Below are 22,282 nucleotides of genomic sequence, written 5' to 3'. Positions count from 1 at the left end.
TAAGAACTGTGGGGAGAAGAAGTGACACGATAGATAAGTTGATTTTTTGAGTTCCTCACCCAAATCAAATTAAATTAATAGTACCTTTGAATTTTTCTCAATTTTACCCACTACTACTATAGTCACATATTAGCGGATTTTATATTCTTTTGAGTTGAAGCAAATCTTTATGTATAGGATATGGGAAAATAAATATTAGAAGAAACCATTTATTGGTGTATATATATAAAAGAATCTACGTTCATAATCACTGTGCATAAAATTTCATCATTTATTTTCTTCCTTCAGTACAATATCTTCCCTTTCATCAATTTTGTATTGATCCTTCATAAAAATACAAAAGGTCAAAGTTTACATATATAGAACCCCTAACATTTCTCCTCAGAAATATTAATTAAGAAGTACATGACTTGTAAACAATTGAGTGCATACAAAGACTTGATAAGAGTGATGATAAAGTGGATTACACCTTAATGAAAACGTAGAAAGCTAAATTTTCAGGGACCATTTGTTTACACCTGTTGGCAAAATCCCTTGGTGCAGGACCAGGCAACAGTAGGTCCTCCATAAGAGATAATTAAGCTGGATCCTTTTTTTCTAATGGCTGAATAAAATCTAGCCATTAACATGTCTGGACCCAGAAATAATAAACAGGAAAAGAAAAAAAATTACCCCCTCAAAACAGGGGGAAATATAAACAGCAGTTGCAGATGAATGCCACCAATGCTTTCATTTGGTAATGAATAAAAAGAATAGATACAGTTGATTGCCAATAGGCCCGAATGCTCTTTAGAATGAAGAAGAGGAACTAATTTGTATAGCACAAAATCATCTTATCAAAGGCCTAGCCTTGCGTAGGTGGCCCATGCTATTCACAAGATCTTTGCGGATGCAGACAGGAAACAAATGGATGTTCTGGGGGACTTTCAGCCGCCATAAAACATATGGGAAGCTTAGCTGATCCCGAGAAGTGAAACGGACAACCTCATTAAACCATAGGCACATAAACAAATTCGACAATGGCGTATGCTCCCTCACGATGACAGAAGCTTCAGCTAGAGCTGTACAAGACAATAATTTGAGAAATGAATAGGAAAATTAATTATCTATCAAATTTCCAAAGTCTAAAGTGCTGATCCCAAGAATTCAGAAATTGTATATGGTTTTCTCCCAGTCAATGTTCATGTCTTAGAGTAGGCCCCCATGCCAGGGTTTTAAAACCGTCTTTCATCAATTCTCAGATTATAGGAAAAGGAGAAATGGGTGGAGACAAGAAGACCCAAAAAACTTCAAAAAATTTCTATAGAACCAACATCATGCCTATACAATGCATGTATTAATTAAAATTCATTTAGAGACTAAGGAAAAGATCACAAATATCACCAAAGGCAAGAAATAAAAGGAAAATAAAAAAATTTACTTTAGTTATATGACAAAAGCCTGTCATGTAATATTAATTTTCCCCCCTTATTAAGGTGAATAAATAATGAAATTTAATTTCTTTTAAATTTTTTTACAAACTTTTAATAATAAAAATTCAAACGGATCGTAATTTAAATTATTGCAATTTTGGCAACAGAATTTTACCTAAAGTAAAATTAACTTAATATTTTGATTAATGAAATTATAGTGCGGTAACTAGTAAGGACTCTAGTTAGTCTAGTATAGCTCACATACACCGTAATTTTTTGTTATATATGCGACATAAGTGGGAGGACATCCAGTTGTCACAATCATAACTTTTAAGACTCAACTTTTATTATATAGTAAGCATATGATACATCCCTACAATCTTCAGGAGCGGTTGTAAATACCCGTCATCTTTTAGAATATGGTAAGTTGGTTATGATGTAGCCCTTTAAGAACAAAAAAAACAAATAGGAACACACCTTTCTTTCCATTAAATCTCTTGTCCTCTGGGAAGCCATCAAGGCGGTACTGAGCCAACTGCACCTCAACTTCTTCTGGAGTGGCTTTATTTTTATTGACAACAGCCATAGCCTCATCATAGACACTGCTGCGAGCTCCATGTTCTGAAATTGCAAGTACCGAATTTGAACGCCAAAGAAGGGCTTCCAGCACACCTAAAGGGTCCCTCCTAAATTGGGACTTTGAGTCTACCCAAATGGAGTACTTTGCATGAGGAAAAAGACGATGACTTAACATCTGAAGACAACAGAAATAAAAAATAAAAAAATAAATTTAAGATAGATATTTAAACAGACACAAAAATACATGCGCATGGAGGGAATTTCCTATAACCATATACCAGTAACAAAGCAAGGCTAGGTGGTAGGCAATGGTGCAAATGGACAACTGTGAATTTATTCTTTGTATTTGCAGAAAATCATGCAAACAGAGAGTGGGCATATATTTCTAATTTATGGAAATAAATCTAATGTAATACAGATAAAAATGAGGAAACAGGCACACACCTTCAAGCAAAACCAAATTTATGCAATTGGCACGAAACTGGTAATCATGATGCTCAAAGGATTCTACTGACCAAAATTGAGATGCCCCAGACAACAGTTTAGCATTGTCACTAAAATCCTCTATGGATTTTATCAAGACCCCATAATTATTGACCTATATCATTCTCACAAACCATTTATTAAGGAAATAAATTTATCAAAATTAAAAGAAACTTGAGATGAATTAACCATCATTGGCCAAACCAAAAAAAGGTACCAGTGAAATTTGAAATTTGGACAAATCTCCTTTTTCCTTGGAAATCATTTATTCAACTTCATATGTTACAATCTAAATTAATTTTTAGAACCATTTCCATAAAAATTTATCAAAGTGTCTTGCAAGTTGCAGCTGATACAAAAGAATACACAGCCAAACAATAAGAGGGTTATCAAGATCAAAAAATGGAATTAACCAATCACTCAATGACTAAATTAACTAGATGATTGCCAGGCTACAAAAGCAAGAATGCATGATGAAATGGACTTAAACATTCATATACAACTGAATCTAGCAGGTGGGGTCAGTTGCCCATAAGTTTTACCAGCTAGAGGCAAGTCCAAGTGGCTCTTCTTTAGAAAGGTTCCCTAAGTTATCCAAAATAAATGTATAGCCACATAATTGGTTCCTACTTTGTGACTCCTACATTAACTTCTGAAAGTCAACTGATTAAACATACATATATCAGCTCTGCAAATAGATAGGAAGGGAATAAAAGGCTTTACATGGAAAGAGATAATATGTAACACCTACAATAAGGAAGATAGCTGATCATTTGTGTGTATCTGTGTCTTTGTATATATATAGCCTAAAAACCCTAAGAAACAAAGAGATTTCAATTAAAAACAGATTGAGGGATAAGAACCTGGTCACAGGTAGTATCAACAAAGAATGCACCAATTTACTCAATATTTTCAGTAAAAATTAAGGGCCAAAGTTCGCACTTCCTACCTTTGGGATTTTACCATTCAATCTTTGATCTGTGAAAGGAAGTTCCTTAACAACCACAATACGCCATTTCCCAATAAATCCATCCTCACCAATTGTCTGCTTCGCATATTCCTGAGCACTCAGAGTGATATCATCCCAGAAAGCAACAAAGCAAACCTGCATCCATTCAAAACATTCTGCATATAAGTTAAAATGAAATTGCAAGCTACATAGCTATTAATTAAGACTTCTAGACAATAGATGTAACCTTTCTAACTGATGCTCTTGACATTCCAATAGGTTGATAAAGATCATCTCCACCACCAAATGCACAGGTAGAGACAACTACTTCACAACGTTCCATGTAATTTTTGTCTTCATTAGAAATTTTAAACCCTCCATTGTCACTGTAAAAACCACAATGTACCATAGCAGTTTCATTCACCTGTAAGTAACAAAATTCTAATGAAATGAGCAATGCCTAGCATACAAAGAAGCTAATTTCAGTGTAAGTATAGGGTTCAAAATTCATCAGGTTTTATGATTAAAGGAGTTTCCGCATAAAATTCAAGAGACCTATATTTCAAATTTTCAATTCAGCTTTTAAATGAGAACAAGCACCTATTGCCCTAGACCAAGTCAAATATGTTAAGATGAAGCTTATAACCTTGAAACTTTTCTCTCTTTGATCAAGAGTTTGATTTCCAGTAAATAAATTAAATCTTGTAGTTTCTGTGAGCTGCGAAGACAGGACAGTGCTTCCTTCTAAATCCAATGAATCTCTCTCTGATATGTATAACACTTTATTCACAGGACCAGTGGAACCTTCATCCACAGGAATATCCAGATGCTCAAGTTCTTCTTGAGGCAGGAGCTTTAAACAACCTGGTATGATGCACAAATTCAAGTCATATGTAGAATTGCTTTTAACATTATGTTAGATGGGGAAGAAAAATAAAGGATACCATAGAGAACTCATGTTCATATCTAATAAGCAGTTAATTGATTGTCTCAATAGCACCAACTGACCCAAGTCAAATTGTAATTTAGATGCTCCACACATTCAAAATTAATAATTTTTAAAAAATATAAATATAAATATAAATTGAGGCAATCAAAACCCCAATAACAAATTTAGGAGGGGAAGGGGGAAAAAAGCTTCTGCTACTGGATTCCACAACTTCTATTCACTGTACTAAGAGAAGATGCTCTTATCTTAGGTTTCTTCCTCAAATAATGAAAGTAGACAAAAGACACCACTAGCTTCACTGTCCTCTCAGACCCTTTTGTGAACAAAAATCCTTTCCAAGTTTACTCTTGTCATCTCTCTGCCACTCATTTCACAAACAACTGGAACTCTATGTGTGCATGAGCGTGTGCGTGCAAGCACAGTATATGCAAACCCCAAAATATTTTCAAGGAAGAAGTAATAAGTAAAATTTCACTAGATATTGAGTACTATTCTTACAAGTCACAATTATATTAGAATGAGAACTTAAATCCAAGATGTCAATTAATGACTGATAAACTTTTACTATGAAGGGATACTGGCAACATCAAGAAAAAACGCATAGTAGCCAGTTGTACAAAAAAAATGCCATCCAGTGTGCAAGCATTCCTACTTACTGCCATTGAATTTAAATGAACCAAAGAAAGAGGAAAGCACATAGAACAAAAACCCTCAGAAAAATACTAACAACAACAATATTGTTGGATTTAAGTTAGTCTTTGTTCAAGACACATGCTACAACTATTGTCTTTCCCTCATAGAAAACTATCAGCATTTTCATCACGAATGCAGCATACTCCAACTTCAATCACAACCACCAACAACTTCCATTTTTCAAAAATCAATATATATCCCAAGCAAACTCGGTATCCAAACTCCACCACTTCTACATATCAAGCATTTTCATTGAACAACCTCAACATGAGGTTATGCAACAGAATATGGTATTCCACAATTAAAATTCAACAGAACATGGTGTTTCATTGCCCAACAGAGTTACATAGTCGAAATTCAATTGTCCTCGGGATAAGATAACACACCCACAACACTTAAAAAATTGTACCTAAATTTGCACTTATTTTTAACGTTAAAAAAAAATTCCAAACAAATAAATAGGTAAGAAATAAATTTTATTCAATCTATTTGATTTTCTGGGACTCTAAAGTTTATGCAATTAAAGAAAAACATAAATATTTCAAAATTTCAAAACCGACTTACGCTCTCTAATGCCATGAACGAACCGGTACTTAGGGTCAAGTCGATTCAAATTCGCCATGGGTCTCTTCTCCACGCGTGCTCTCCCTGAACTGTGCTTCGAGTCGATTTCCGGACTCGTTTTCCTCCCAACCCTCGAGGCCTCGTATAGAAGCAACACAGTAGCCGGGACAAAGACCAGGAACAACCAGTACTTCACCAGCCACCGAATGACTCGCTGAGCCAACTCGCTTTTCGCTCGGTAACTCGGCTTCTTGCGCTTCCGCCTGACTCGGGCTCGCGTTCGGCCCAGCTCGTCGCACTCTTCCTCGTCGGAGACCGTGATTGATACGCCGTTGCTGCCGGCCATTGACATTTGCAAGGGATCAAAGGGAATCAGAATAGCTGAAATCAATTAGGGAAATTAGGGTTTTTGATTTCAACGTAAATTTTTTTTTTTTCCCTTAAAAATTTTGAAAGTTCAGTCAATTTCGTTGAACAAAGAGTGAATGTGGGGTCACTTGCTCTTATAAATCCTAATCTTGGATTAAAAAATAAAATAAAAATATTTACTTTATATATATTTTTAAAATATATATAATTTTGATGTCAAATTAAAATTATTAAATATTATTAAAAAATTATTAAATATTATAAAAAAAATTATTAGAAATAAAATTAGCATGAAATGGTTTTATTTTTTAGAATGCTAAGTATTTTAACACATAAAAGAATAGAGATTTTTTTTAAAATAAAAATAGCTTGAAATAGTTTTTTTATTTTTTAAAATACTAAGTAATTTTAACACAGAGGAGAAAAAATATATTTTTTTTTAAATTGCTTGAAATAGTAATTTGCAAAGATAGAGCACTTGGAATTTGTGATATGGCAGCTGACAAGTTCAAATATGGCTATTTATAATGTTAGTCTTGAGACCGAAATTTCATCTAGAAGTGAAGTTTTTGAAGATAAGATTTTGCCTTCGAAATATGATGTTAAAAGTGAGATTTCAACCAAAGAAGAGTGAAATCTCATTTTCAAGATACAATTTCACATTGGTTTGAAAACTTCACAATATCTCCTTTTCCCTCTCTTTCCCTCTCTGTGGCAGTGACTATTTAGCTCTAGCTTAGCATATGACAATGACCTTCCTGCTTGTAATAAGCAGTAAATTGTGTATATCAAACTTTTTGTGGTATTTTAGGATAAGCATGGAAGTGTACTCAATGTCCATTTGCCATGGAATTTTTTTGGTTTATCTTTTAACTGGATAAACTTATTTGTTTACCTACAATATTTTATAATCTCGGTTTTTTTTTTTTTTAGTACAAGTATAATTTAGCTAAATTTTAGCAAAAAGTCAAATCATTTCCAACCATCAAAATAATGTAAAAATAGTTTTTGCCTCTTCTTAGTATGTCTAGAATGATTATATTGTTTCTGTTTTTTTTTTTTTTTTTTTTTTTTTTTTTTTTTTTTTCAAATAATGCAAGAAGAAGTAGAAACTAAGGTGAATTAGTTAATTATCTTACCCTTAGCCCATAATGTCTGTAGCATCCCCTCAAATTGAAGGTAGAAACTTGATTATAGATGTATATCTATTGCCAAGATGGCCCACTGTGAAGTGGAATTTTTTTTAAGAGAGTTTCAACCAATGATAGCTCTTATCATCATGGTTTTAGACCCGGGTTGTTCAAAGAACTGGAGAATGGAGAGGTTTAAAGTTTTTAAGGTCGAACCGAAGTTCAATCGAGGCCGAACCGTAATGACATCAAAATTAATTTAATATTATTTAAAATACAAATAAATATATTAAATGTGTAAAAATGTGGAAATTTATCCTTAAAAAAATATAAAGCAATCAAAACAACTTTCAAACGAATTTTCGTTATTTTTATAAAGTGAATAGAAAATAATAAATACAAACAAGCTTTAAAAGTTGTGTTTATTAATCTTTCAAATAAAATGCATTTGAATTTAAAATAAAATTATTTTTAACATAAATTTACAAATTTTATATTCATATTTATTGATGTAAAAGCATAATTCTTGAACAAAAATAAATTTAGAAAATACTATTAAGCAAATAGTGATAAAATTAAATGCAAAGCTATTAATCTTGTACAATTAAAATCAATAAAATATAAATTCCACATATGACACAAGGAAACAAACCAGTTCAGTGGTCAATGCGTTGGACAAAGGTTGGTTCTATACTTGATGCATGCGTTTATCACTATTTATTTTAGGACCCGTTTTCACTCTCTAATTAACCAGGTTGGAGCATAGGGCACGGGTAACTAGGTTGGACCGTTCGGATTTGACAACCTTGTTTATCATCAAACCATGACACTAATCGGTTTTTAATGTATGTGGGGATTGAATCCCAAATCTTTTATTCAACTATAAAGAATTTTACTAGTTGAATTAATTGGAACTCATCACTGTGAAATGGAATGCGTGAAATAGATGTTGGCAAGATAGTTGTTGTGCTAAGACACTATTTGACTTAAAAATGACCCACACCATTTTGTGTATAACTATGTAAATTTACAAGTTTGATATAGTAAATGTGTAAATTTACACTAACATTGTTCATTTTACATTTAGTTTTATATTATTATTTTTACGTGTCTAAAAAATAAAGGAAGATAGTAGATAGTAATTATAGGGTGTAATGAAAGAGAAACAATTTAAAAAAACAAGAAAAATAATATTTTTAATAAAACGTAGTATAAAATAAATAACTTAATATAGAGTATTTTAAAAAGTGAATATATAAAATAGAAAAAATAGGTTATTATACTAAAATAGACAACTTTTTGCCCGAGTTTACATCAATAATGGAAAAGCAATGATTGACCACATCTTTATTAGCAATGTTATAATAGACCTCAATATAGGTTATATAATAATTAACTCTAAGGCTGCTTTTACAAGTTATATTAAGATTATTTCCCTTCCTCTCATCTCTTTTGTGTATGCGTGTTTCTCCACAAAAAAATAGAGCAAATTATAATTTACCCACCTGTAGTTTGGCTAAAATTTAAGTTGTCTATATGTGGTTTGAAATTTGGCATGTTACCCATTTGAGATTAGTTTAGTTAGATTTCTGCAACCCACATCTATCAAAAACAAAGTTAAATATATTATTTTGCTCCACTTTTATGTCTCCTCAAAAAACACAAAAACATAAAAATCCAAGATAAAAAATTATCCTTTAGAACACTTGCATCGTGAAATTTCAAATTATAAGTAAACAATTTAAATTTTGGTAAAACCTCAGATGAGTAATGTATCAAATTTTAAATCACAAGTGTGTAACTTAAATTTCAGCCAAATTACAAGTAGGTAAGTTGTAAATTGCCAAAAAAATAATAATAAATTACTCTTTTTACTCTATTAGTACATGAATTTAGGCCTGTCTTCGATTATAATATCTCTAATCAACACAACCCATACCCATTAACGGGCCTAACTTTGATCAAACACTTTCTTACAGCAATTTTTTATATCCCTTAAAGTGTAGAGTAAGGTAAACAAATTTACTGCTTCAATCTCCCTCTTATTTATTTATTTATTAATGGGCTTGAATCCTTATTTGATGCCTCTTTGTGGCGCCATTCGGCCTTTTCTTCTGAATAATGTTTTTATTTTAAAATAATTGCAAAATTATCTTTTACTTCCTGACGAGTGACGACCGTTTGGCAAGCTTTAATTGGACATCAGTGCAACCTTATTGACTCTCAGGTATTCAATTCATCCAATTCCCTCAAAAAAAATTTTACCATCAAATAAGGATCTCAATCCGACTCTCGGTTCTAAGAACAGAGCTGAGTGCAGGTGTGACAGCCTTATAAATGGTAGAAAAACGAATACTTGTCAACATTGATTTTTAGAAATTATTTTTTACTAAATTTTGTAGAAAACAACTCTATTTCATAACAAGATAAATAAGAAAAGTTAATAGATTATTTTTAAGGGCAAATTACAACACACCCACATATAGCTTGATTGAAATTTAAGTTGCTTACTTGTGATTTAAAATTTGACATTTTACATATTTGAGATTTGACCAAAATTTAAATTACCTACTTGTAGTTTGAAATTCCATGATGCAAGTATTCTAATGGATAGTTTTTTATCTTATATTTTTATGGTTTTTGTGTTTTAAGAAAAAAGACATAAAAGTTGAGCAAAATTACATATTTAGTTATATTTTTAATAGAAGTAAGTTATAAAAATCTAACTAAGCTAACTTTAGCTGATAGATTTAGAGCTCTTTTAACTATTTGGATGGTTATTTTTGGTGTTGTACTGTTGTGCTTTAACTGATTGCAGATCAGTCTTTCTAGAAATAAAATTGCTCATTCATTAAAAAGAGAACAAAAAAAATACATTAACCATTCTCACTCTCACTCCCCCATAAAGCAAATTGAAAATGTTTAAAAAACAAATTTCCCCTGGACTGGCTTATGCTGCAAATGAGGGTCAAAGGGTCATAGAGGAGGGAAATTAACCCAGGACACTTGCTGTTTTATGAATGTTGAGTTATTTGCCAAATTAACCCTGGCAATGATGCTATGGACACAATTTTCAAAATTTGCTAAGGTGTTAATTGTGATCAGAGTAACATCATTTTCACAATGATCCATCATGACACTACTTTTATTATGAACCAATCATGACATGCCACATTATCAGTTGTGAAAAAAATTCACTTCTTACTAGATTTATTGTTAACACAGCCAACCATTATTATTTAAAATACAAATAAATATATTAAATGTGTAAAAATGTGGAAATTTATCCTTAAAAAAATATAAAGCAATCAAAACAACTTTCAAACGAATTTTCGTTATTTTTATAAAGTGAATAGAAAATAATAAATACAAACAAGCTTTAAAAGTTGTGTTTATTAATCTTTCAAATAAAATGCATTTGAATTTAAAATAAAATTATTTTTAACATAAATTTACAAATTTTATATTCATATTTATTGATGTAAAAGCATAATTCTTGAACAAAAATAAATTTAGAAAATACTATTAAGCAAATAGTGATAAAATTAAATGCAAAGCTATTAATCTTGTACAATTAAAATCAATAAAATATAAATTCCACATATGACACAAGGAAACAAACCAGTTCAGTGGTCAATGCGTTGGACAAAGGTTGGTTCTATACTTGATGCATGCGTTTATCACTATTTATTTTAGGACCCGTTTTCACTCTCTAATTAACCAGGTTGGAGCATAGGGCACGGGTAACTAGGTTGGACCGTTCGGATTTGACAACCTTGTTTATCATCAAACCATGACACTAATCGGTTTTTAATGTATGTGGGGATTGAATCCCAAATCTTTTATTCAACTATAAAGAATTTTACTAGTTGAATTAATTGGAACTCATCACTGTGAAATGGAATGCGTGAAATAGATGTTGGCAAGATAGTTGTTGTGCTAAGACACTATTTGACTTAAAAATGACCCACACCATTTTGTGTATAACTATGTAAATTTACAAGTTTGATATAGTAAATGTGTAAATTTACACTAACATTGTTCATTTTACATTTAGTTTTATATTATTATTTTTACGTGTCTAAAAAATAAAGGAAGATAGTAGATAGTAATTATAGGGTGTAATGAAAGAGAAACAATTTAAAAAAACAAGAAAAATAATATTTTTAATAAAACGTAGTATAAAATAAATAACTTAATATAGAGTATTTTAAAAAGTGAATATATAAAATAGAAAAAATAGGTTATTATACTAAAATAGACAACTTTTTGCCCGAGTTTACATCAATAATGGAAAAGCAATGATTGACCACATCTTTATTAGCAATGTTATAATAGACCTCAATATAGGTTATATAATAATTAACTCTAAGGCTGCTTTTACAAGTTATATTAAGATTATTTCCCTTCCTCTCATCTCTTTTGTGTATGCGTGTTTCTCCACAAAAAAATAGAGCAAATTATAATTTACCCACCTGTAGTTTGGCTAAAATTTAAGTTGTCTATATGTGGTTTGAAATTTGGCATGTTACCCATTTGAGATTAGTTTAGTTAGATTTCTGCAACCCACATCTATCAAAAACAAAGTTAAATATATTATTTTGCTCCACTTTTATGTCTCCTCAAAAAACACAAAAACATAAAAATCCAAGATAAAAAATTATCCTTTAGAACACTTGCATCGTGAAATTTCAAATTATAAGTAAACAATTTAAATTTTGGTAAAACCTCAGATGAGTAATGTATCAAATTTTAAATCACAAGTGTGTAACTTAAATTTCAGCCAAATTACAAGTAGGTAAGTTGTAAATTGCCAAAAAAATAATAATAAATTACTCTTTTTACTCTATTAGTACATGAATTTAGGCCTGTCTTCGATTATAATATCTCTAATCAACACAACCCATACCCATTAACGGGCCTAACTTTGATCAAACACTTTCTTACAGCAATTTTTTATATCCCTTAAAGTGTAGAGTAAGGTAAACAAATTTACTGCTTCAATCTCCCTCTTATTTATTTATTTATTAATGGGCTTGAATCCTTATTTGATGCCTCTTTGTGGCGCCATTCGGCCTTTTCTTCTGAATAATGTTTTTATTTTAAAATAATTGCAAAATTATCTTTTACTTCCTGACGAGTGACGACCATTTGGCAAGCTTTAATTGGACATCAGTGCAACCTTATTGACTCTCAGGTATTCAATTCATCCAATTCCCTCAAATTTTTTTTTACCATCAAATAAGGATCTCAATCCGACTCTCGGTTCTAAGAACAGAGCTGAGTGCAGGTGTGACAGATTTATAAATGGTAGAAAAACGAATACTTGTCAACATTGATTTTTAGAAATAAATTTTTACTAAATTTTGTAGAAAACAACTTTATTTCATAACAAGATAAATAAGAAAAGTTAATAGATTATTTTTAAGAGCAAATTACAACACACCCACATGTAGTTTGATTGAAATTTAAGTTGCTTACTTGTGATTTAAAATTTGATATTTTACATATTTGAGATTTGACCAAAATTTAAATTGCCTACTTATAGTTTGAAATTCCATGATGCAAGTATTCTAATGGATAGTTTTTTATCTTATATTTTTATGATTTTTGTGTTTTAAGAAAAAAGACATAAAAGTTGAGCAAAATTACATATTTAGTTATATTTTTAATAGAAGTAAGTTATAGAAATCTAACTAAGCTAACTTGAGCTGATAGATTTAGAGCTCTTTTAACTATTTGGATGGTTATTTTTGGTGTTGTACTGTTGTGCTTTAACTGATTGCAGATTAGTCTTTCTAGAAATAAAATTGCTCATTCATTAAAAAGAGAACAAAAAAATACAATAACCATTCTCACTCTCACTCCCCCATAAAGCAAATTGAAAATGTTTCAAAAACAAATTTCCCCTGGACTGGCTTATGCTGCAAATGAGGGTCAAAGGGTCATAGAGGAGGGAAATTAACCCAGGACACTTGCTGTTTTATGAATGTTGAGTTATTTGCCAAATTAACCCTGGCAATGATGCTATGGACACAATTTTCAAAATTTGCTAAGGTGTTAATTGTGATCAGAGTAACATCATTTTCACAATGATCCATCATGACACTACTTTTATTATGAACCAATCATGACATGCCACATTATCAGTTGTGAAAAAAATTCACTTCTTACTAGATTTATTGTTAACACAGCCAACCAAATCCAAAGGACATGTTAGTTGCAGCCAAACCTCATCAGTCATCACTAGTCTGAATCTCGCAGACACCCTTTCTATCTTCCTTGGGGCCAAAACTCACTCATCCAAAAAAGGAAAAAAAAATCCAGTCAACAAGATTTGGTCCCGACCAAATTAGCCAAAACCAGGTCTAAAAGCAGTGCAAACATTATATATCAGTACAATATATGACCAAATTAGCCAAAACCAGGTCTAAAAGCAGTGCAAACATTATATATCAGTACAATATATTGCCAAGACGTAAAGTTCTTCATAAATATGATGTGTAGCCCTATATATATAAGATATGAGGTGTAGCCCTATTTATAAATTTTTGAACAAGAAGCATACACATCTTCCTGCTTATGAGCCACTTTATAGAATATGTACATTGATAAAGATAATTAAAAAAACTGTAAAAGATAGACAATGAGGTTAAAAATTATAACTCAAAAACAGTGATAAGAACGCTGATTCCCATGGAAACAGGTCATCCAAAGTAATAAAAATGGATCAGTTAGAAGTTACAGATGCAGATATATAGGCCCCATAAGAAATTACCTCCTATCAGTAACATGAGCACAGGCAAGCTGAGATCAACGAGAAAGTTACCAAGAGTTAATTTTGTAGCATGCTTCTCAGAAGAGCGTCTGAATTTGAACTATCAAAGCCAGATGAAGGTTATTAATGAGATACCATTGTTCTTCCTACATATGTATGTGTCAACAGCTTTGGAAAAGCATTTTCGACTTATTTATATCTTCCAATCCTCCTCCAGTAAAACTATAATTGAAAGAAAAAAGTTAATAAAGAATAAATTATAACATAGAAGAGATTATTACATAGGTTGTAATATATATTATAAATAAATAAATAAAAATTGTTACCATGAGAGAGAATTGACATCCATTGCATTCAGGCCTCATTTTCCCAACAAATAGAAAGTTCTGATGCTTTCTCCACGCCCATTGACATGTAAGGAGCAATACTGTGATGAGCATGCTGGATGGAACCCAGCAAATCATTCTCAATGCATTCATACCTGCAAATAGAGAATACGAACAAAAGAGTTATATGAACAAACTTACAGTTTTTAGGATCATCCAACAGAAGAATTCAAGGTCTAAAGTAAACTTACAATTTTCTGCAGATTCCATCAATCATTACAGAAAGATTAATGACCTTCATTCTTAGCTCCTCAACTTTATTCTCTGGATATTTATCAAAAGGCTCTCCTATGAACAATGAAAGCTTCTCAACATTTGCATGAAGCTGCTGCTGCTGTTCCTCGAACAAGTTCTGTTTTATTTCTTTTTCATTTTTTGTCATTTCATGTTTGAACAAGTCATCACCGAACATGTAATATGCAAATGGGTATGAATACGAAAGAACCCGCCTAGACCTGAAAAGTCTGCAGAGTCCATTTGTTACCCAACTGAAATCTTTAAATGTTGATTGGTTGTCTTCCAGAATTGATATCTTTTCTTGTATGGTTTCCTTCAACTCAGCTTCACGCTGAAAAGAATCTGTATGAGCTTTGAATAAGTTGTGGAAGTGAATGTATCGGAGTAGGTCCCTCTTTGCACGCTCAGTTTTCTTCTCCTGGTCTTCTTTGTATTGCCCACAACTGTGACCGCTGATGCTTGTCCATGTGTGCTCCCTACCAGTTGGGCCACCACAAAGCCAACTACATAGCAAAGAAAAAAACTACTATTAATTAATGTAATTACATATATTTCATGAGTAATGCAACAGGCACAATAGTTTTCACAATTGCCAAGTTGTCAGGTTATTATTGAGAGAGAGAGAGAGAAGGCACCAATGGGAAATCAGAACTGCAGCTAGGGCTGTCCATACACCCACCAAACGCAACCCACGTGATTGACCCGACTACCTGCAGGCAGCTTCAAATGTCCAGGCAGTTGGGTAGTGGGTCTTTAAGTATAATAATAAAAAAAATTTATAAATGCTTTCAGTTTGAGTTTGGGTCCCATTATTTCTGACCCGTCAAGACTGACCCAACCGGACATAATTTTTTTTTTTTTAATTACATTAGTTCTTTGGCTCTCTCTCTCTCTCTCTCTCTCTCTCTCTCTCAAATCCCTAACCCTAGCCTCCGTCCTACTATTGCTGTCACCAAGTTTGTCCTACTACCGTTGTTGCCTCTGGCACTGACTCACAGTCGTCATTGCACTCGCCATCATGGGTCAAGTCTTGCTCAAACCCCACTCTCTTGAAGCCCCCTCTGATCATAATAGCTTTGAGTTCTTGATAGCAAACTAGATGAGTTCAAATCTTCCACAACTCGCAAGGTATGATTTTTGTTTGATTCATCTCTCTCTCTCTCTCTTACAACTCAAAATGTTGTTGTTGCAAAACCAACAATTTCGACCCGCCCAACCTAAGACCCAAAAGATCTAGTTTCAACCAACCATTTGGTCAACGGTGGGTCAGAGACTCAGTCACCCTACTTGATCGGGTCGAGTGACAGGTTGAACCCAAACCCAATCCAAACTGTAGACAGCCCTAACTGCAGCCCAAAGGACATGGAAGGTATTAGCATCAATTCATTATCCCCATACACTAGACAGTTTGGCAATGTCTAATCTGCCAAATTCATCTTCATGGCATTTTTTTAGCCCAAAAGAAAGGGGAAGAAAACGATAAAGATTTTAGAGCAAGGCCAATTGAACTTCAAGTATGAATAAAAATTATTTACAAGTCCAAAGGAAATGAAGTTGGTCCATTTGTTTTTGTTATTATATTGCAGATGCAATTCACCCCCTACGGAGTTGTAAATACAAGACAGACAAAAATGAAAAACCTAGAATAATTTGCAGTGATAACGAAAATATGATATGTTTTTAGAACATTTCATCTCTCAAGATCCTAAAACTGATGAAATCTAAACACAGAAAAAAGTCATTCCAGATAAGCTACAGGAAAAATGGATTAACATTAAATGAAGTCATTGTAGCATAATTAAATGAAATCAATTAAAGGACACATCCAAAAGAGCCCCTAAGTGAAAAAGTTGGTCATCCACATAAGTAAGAAAACATGCAATATGTCTGCCCCAGAATATTACCATTAATCCAAGATTCCTGAGATTGCACCATACTTTTGCACAATAAGTTGAAGCCAAAAAATAACTACTAGCTTGCAATAGGCTACAAGTTTTTACATGTACCACCTAGGTTGTAAAGATTTAGGATCCATTAGAGTTCTTAGGTTAACTCAACCATATAATTCCTAAAATCATATCCATCCATTGTGATATGAGTGAATCAGATTACACATATCAATCTACGTTTAAACAAATATTGACTAGTACTATTTTGATATTTATTTAAATTATTGAAGACATGGCAAAATCCAATCCACTCATATCATAATGAACAGATATATTAAGAAATCTGTGGTGGAGTTACCCAAAGAGCTCTAGAAGATCTTACTCTGGTAGTAGACATGATCAAATACCATTCGCTCTCATATTTGACAATCCATTTATGCAGAAAAGACTGAATAAAATTACTTATAAAATAATTAAAAATTTTAAAAAGACTGACAAAAGTAAAAAGAACAACCCTAAGTTCTAACAGGAAAATAGAGTTCACTAGAAAATAGATGCCTATTGTACACAATTAGCACATTGTCTTTGAAAACAATTTTAGCTTGAAATGACATCCAAGACTCATGTTTCGCACAAACTTGAGTTATATTGTCGTTCTCTTAGGACTCAATGTTATAACTACTAAGGGTCAAGTATAGAGAATTCATATTGCTGTTCTATCTTTATCAAAAGCTACGTAAAATTTCAATTAAAGCATAATATGTAAAATCTCTTCCTACCATTTCTATTCATAGTCATAGACATCCACTCTCCTCCACCCTGTTAAGCACCTTAAAACCACACTAACTCTTCTTGGTTCTAGTTATCAACATTGTGATAATTGTAAATCTTTTCCATGGAAAGGTATTTGGAAGGTTAAGGCACCCCGGCGCGTTTCTTTCTTTGTTTGGACAGCCGCTTGGGATAGGATCCTCACGGGTGATAACTTGCAACTTAGAGGCTTTGATTTTGTTGACTGGTGTATTATGTGTCATTGCTGTGGTGAGACCGTGAATCATTTGTTGTTACATTGTGGAAAGGCTTATCGGCTATGGAGCTTTGTCTTTAGGACTTTTGAGATTTCATGGGTTCCCTCATGTACGGTGTCAGATTTTCTATTTCGTTGGTGGAATTGGTTGGGGAAGCGTTCATCTTTCATTTGGAACTTAGTTCCGTTGTGTTTGATGTGGTGTATTTGGAAGGAACGCAATCGGTGGACATTTGAGGATTTGGATAGATCTGAGGACCAAATGCTTGCGATCTTTTCTGGTTCTCTGTTTGATTGGGCTAGGGCTTGGGGACACACATCTAGTGACTCTCTTCCTCTATTCCCTAGCTCTCTTCCTTTGTAATCTAAGTTATTTTTTTATTTTTTTTTATTTTTTTTGCTTTTCCTTCTTTTTGTACTTTTGTTATGCTGGTGCTAATTTGCATCTAGCAGTTTTTGAATATATTTGTTCTTACCTATCAAAAAAGAAAAAAAAAAATTAAAATCAATTATGACATTTTGAGTTGAACAAAGAACAAACACAAATATATGAATATCCTTCCAGGAAATCTATGAGACCACAATCTGTTTAAACAACATAGCACAATATCCAGTTTACAATATCTTAAATCCCATTCAACTTAATAACTCTGTGTATTATCGACAAAGTAACCACAAAGACACTTACAGCATTCAACATGCAAATAACTTTACATTAACCATGAGACCTGCTTGGGACTATTGGCATCATGTGCTGATTGATTTAGGCAGATACATGGGCTACAGCATGTGCAGTTGATGATCCCAGCTGGAGACATGTGGCCTAATCAGTCAGTGACATAGTTAAGTGCAACTCACCATAGCATTTACTAACCTATCATAAACAAGGATTTGCCCTGCATGCTTTTTGCTTGTCTTAAAATCAAACTCCAAATGGGCTTCAATGCATACAGATTTTAAAATACTATGGATCCATTCCCAACAGCTCCGTCAGCCCAAAAATGATCAAATCACAGCAAAAGCTGGTGTTTCCAGAGAATAGATTCTTCTGATACAGTCACATGACATAAATTGCAAACTGGGACCAAAACAAGCCAGTGAGAGATATAGCTCAACTGGCACCTCCTCCCCTTATAAAGGTTAGGTGAAGGGTGAGGTCTTGGGTTCAAGATCCAATGTGTACGTGTGTCACTAACCAATAAATAAATAAATAAATGTATTCACCAAAAGAAGAAAATCTTGAATGATGAATGTAATAGCTTACCAGCCAATCAACAAAATAACATATATTCCAACCAGCCCTCAGGAACATCAAGCTAAATAAACAGGACAAGCAGAAGTACAACTGAATAACCACGAAAAGGTCAAAAACTAATTATTGACCGAAGATATGTATTAAACAAACAACTATCCAGTGAAATCTACATCCAAATAGATGTAAGTTATGCTTTCCACCTGCCAAAAAGAAAATCCAAGAATAAAGCCTAAAAGCAGCTAATATAAAGACATGCAGAGAAGAAACCTCACCAAAATGCTTGCCCACAAATACAGCATACTAAGTTGCATCCTCCACTCTTCTCAACTAGCTTGTGACATTTGGGGCATGGCTTTGTGTGGACTGTCATCCAATTAACTGTCTCTGATTCATCGTGGCATTTCTTGGTCCAGAGTCCCCACATTAGACATGAGCAAGGTGAGTGTGCTTCAGATAAGCAACTAAAACAAAATTGTAGACCACAGGTACATTCAACCTCACATAACTCATCATACTTAATACGTATGGCATTTCCACAGTGGGGAACACTTGGGCACCATTTAACCTGTTTATTATCTTCAATATATGATTCCAATAGAAAACGATCAAATTTCTCTGACATGTTAGGATCCCTTGCACTAACTAGACTTCTGATTTTCACTTCATCACAAATAGCATAGCACTGGTGTGCCATGCACCTAATACGCCTACTCAGACCCTCATTTATCTTCACAATAAAATGCTCTGTCCAACCTAGGCACAATGGAACTGAACTGTCACAATATGTCCAACAATTGGAGCAGAGTTACATTAAAAGACACACTATTGCTATATATCTAAACAATATAACAAGAAGGAACATCTTTTATAACAACAAAGATTCCAACCATGGATGCAAGACTCAAATTAACCACCCATTAGAGAAGTCAACAAAAATTACTAAATCGTTCACCATGTTCCTCTTCCTTTTACTCCATACTTATGCAAACCATCAATGTCAAGTCCATGGTGCCATCATGGTCACGACCTATTAAGAAAATAAAAGAAACATACCCCAAGAAAGGATCTCATTTATAGCTCCAATATTGTTTTGACAAAATCATTGAGGACAATAGCAGTGCAAGTAGGTTCTTAACTTCTTTTTTAATTTATTTTTCTGTAGTGTGATTTTATCATGCTTTAGGTTCCTTTCTTGTTTTGTCACAAAAAACAAAAGGAAGAAGTACTGACGCAGTTAGATGAGAAAACATATTCTGCTAATAGCCGCTAGATCCTTCAATAGTCTTTGTTTTATTATTATTACAAATGACTGGCCAATAAAGAAAAATAATAATGAAGTGTACCTAAATATTTAGGTAAGTTAAAAATTTATTAGGAAACATGCTAGCCCCTCGTTTGTGATCAAGAAAATCCACCTCGTCTTGCACAATTTTAATCCAACCACTGATCCAACTGTCAATGTTAGGTCCACTGGTGGCATCATGGTTATTACCAAGTAATAAAATAAAACAATAGTATCCAAACAGATAACTGTAAGAACCTAATTTAGGCATACAACAGTTTTGTAAGTCTCTTTCTTTTTCTTTCACATAGCAAGTGGAGAAATAATAGTTCAGACAAACAAGAAAAATCAGTTTGCTTATCCATGCTAAATCCATCAATCATACTTTTCTTTTTTTCAAATTTCAGATGAAATGTCAAGGCATGAAAGATAACGCAAATAAAATGAAGTGTTCTTATCATAGTCAACAAGAGTTAGAAGACACACCATCTGTTTTCTAAGAATGCCATTGAGTTTGTTGTTCTTGTTTGCATAATCACAAAAGTTAGTAACAATGAATCTTTACTTAAGCAGAAAAAACTGAATGAAAGTAAAAGTGGATCATGAAATCACGTTTCAAAGTGTTAAGTGGACCATCTTAAACCAATTTGGTTCTATTTTGGACCAATTTAGATGCGGGGGAAAAAGGTTCAATTAATCTTTAATTTCAAAAGGATCAGAATGATTAACTAAATAAACTTCTTTACCTGTGTTTATGCATTCAAGTGGGATACAGATTATTTTTAAGTGTTTTGGCCAACCCCAAGAAAAGAGGAATTTAATATTTGTGTAGTCAAATTTAGAACATGAACAAATTTACCCAAATGGTACTCACAAGTGTTGCAAAAGTGGTGACCACAATCCATGGTTGTCACATCACTTGCAGATACTTCCTCCATGCAAATAAGGCACATAACTGTTGATGAAAGCTCAGATGATAGATTGTCATGTTCCAAAACTGTCACACCTGCTGCCGCATACAATTTATCTTTCCCCTTCTCTACAAACACCGCAATCACCTTGTCAACATCCCAACGATAATGAATGAGTAGTGTCCGTGCATGGTGTTCCTTCAGTGAAAGGACATCCATTATCCTGCGCAAGTCCCCTCTCTACACCGTTCAATACCACCAATTTCCATTAAAGCGCATCATTCATAAACAAATACTTAAAATAACAAAAAGAATGTAACAAACTGTTACTCTTACAATCACAGTAACTATACCTGCGCAATCAAGAGAGATTCTTTTGTGATTACCTGCAAACACAGGGGTTAAAAACCATAAATTTTTGCCGGAAAATATACCCTTTGAATCTCAAAGCATAACGAATTAAGCTAGATTTTAACAGAAATTTTTTTTTTTATGAAAAATTCACTCCCAATAATTTACCACAAAGAATTACCAAAGCAGATTACTGGCAGTTTTTCACTGTTCACTTCAGTAAAAACAAAAAAATTTCCGGACTTCAAAATTTCAAACAGCATTACAACAACCATATATTTATCAAAATGTAAACAAATCAAAACAAGTATTGAGCTACATTTTAACAGAGAAATTGTTGATGAAAACCCACCAACAATTAGCAAAGCACATTACTGACACTGTTTTCACTGTTCACTCAAACAAAAACCGAAGATTTCTGAAACTTCACAAGAGCATTACAGCTAAATATTTATCAAAACATAAACAAAGCAAAACTATTCAAAACCATCAAATTATATCAGCCCAGCACACAACATCACACGGTTGTCCCAAACAAAAATTCTAGACATCACCAAAAAAAAACATTTTTTTTTCTTTAAATTTCTCATAATTGTTTTGTCCACCCCCCAAAAAAAAAGGATTTTATTTTCAGGGTTCTCATTATTTGTGCCATAAACCTCGTTATAGTTCCGCAGCCAAACAAAGTAGTAGTAAAGAAAATAAAACTTTTGTTAGTGAAAACCGAGACGCATAAATCAAAGCTACACTTAAGTATTTAAGTTTTAGTTTTACCTCACTGGACGGAGACTTAGTACAAGGCAGTGAGACCTCAGTTTCAAGGTCTGGTAACCCATCGGAAGCGTCTCGATCATCATCGTCTTCGTAATAATAGCGTTCCTCGTCGCTACTATAATAGTCCCCCATTGCCAATTGCCACTCAGAATTTCAGACACAGTTTGATCAACGGTGATTTCAGATATATACTAAAAAATACTATATATATATCAGGGAAAGTAAAAACCCAAAAAGTCGGTTTTTTTTTTTTTTTTTTTTTTT

At 32.9% G+C, this 22,282-nt stretch overlaps 2 protein-coding genes across 2 annotated transcripts; both read right to left on the bottom strand.

The window, feature by feature from the left end:
* Window positions 1-240: 240 nt before the first annotated feature.
* Window positions 241-6,124, bottom strand: LOC112017175 (probable hexosyltransferase MUCI70). The gene is made up of 6 exons (XM_024049631.2): window positions 5,630-6,124; window positions 4,070-4,287; window positions 3,671-3,847; window positions 3,424-3,579; window positions 1,890-2,166; window positions 241-1,061 (listed from the first exon to the last, which is right to left on the bottom strand). The coding sequence occupies exons 1-6, from the start codon at window positions 5,979-5,981 to the stop codon at window positions 829-831; spliced, it is 1,413 nt and encodes a 470-aa protein (XP_023905399.2). The 5' UTR covers window positions 5,982-6,124; the 3' UTR covers window positions 241-828.
* Window positions 6,125-13,559: 7,435 nt separating this feature from the next.
* On the bottom strand, window positions 13,560-22,276 carry LOC112017214 (probable E3 ubiquitin-protein ligase ARI2). The gene is made up of 7 exons (XM_024049691.2): window positions 22,019-22,276; window positions 21,247-21,279; window positions 20,857-21,133; window positions 18,973-19,453; window positions 14,484-15,032; window positions 14,233-14,387; window positions 13,560-14,128 (listed from the first exon to the last, which is right to left on the bottom strand). Exons 1-6 carry the CDS (start codon window positions 22,148-22,150, stop codon window positions 14,261-14,263), a joined length of 1,599 nt encoding a protein of 532 aa, XP_023905459.1. The 5' UTR covers window positions 22,151-22,276; the 3' UTR covers window positions 13,560-14,128; window positions 14,233-14,260.
* Between the last annotated feature and the right edge of the window lie 6 nt (window positions 22,277-22,282).

Source organism: Quercus suber, unplaced genomic scaffold, assembly GCF_002906115.3.
Source record: "Quercus suber isolate HL8 unplaced genomic scaffold, Cork oak 2.0 scaffold_52, whole genome shotgun sequence".
In the NCBI taxonomy this organism is placed as follows: Eukaryota; Viridiplantae; Streptophyta; class Magnoliopsida; order Fagales; family Fagaceae; genus Quercus; species Quercus suber.
Note: the sequence above shows the minus strand (reverse complement) of the source record. Positions and strands in the feature narration are given on the sequence as shown.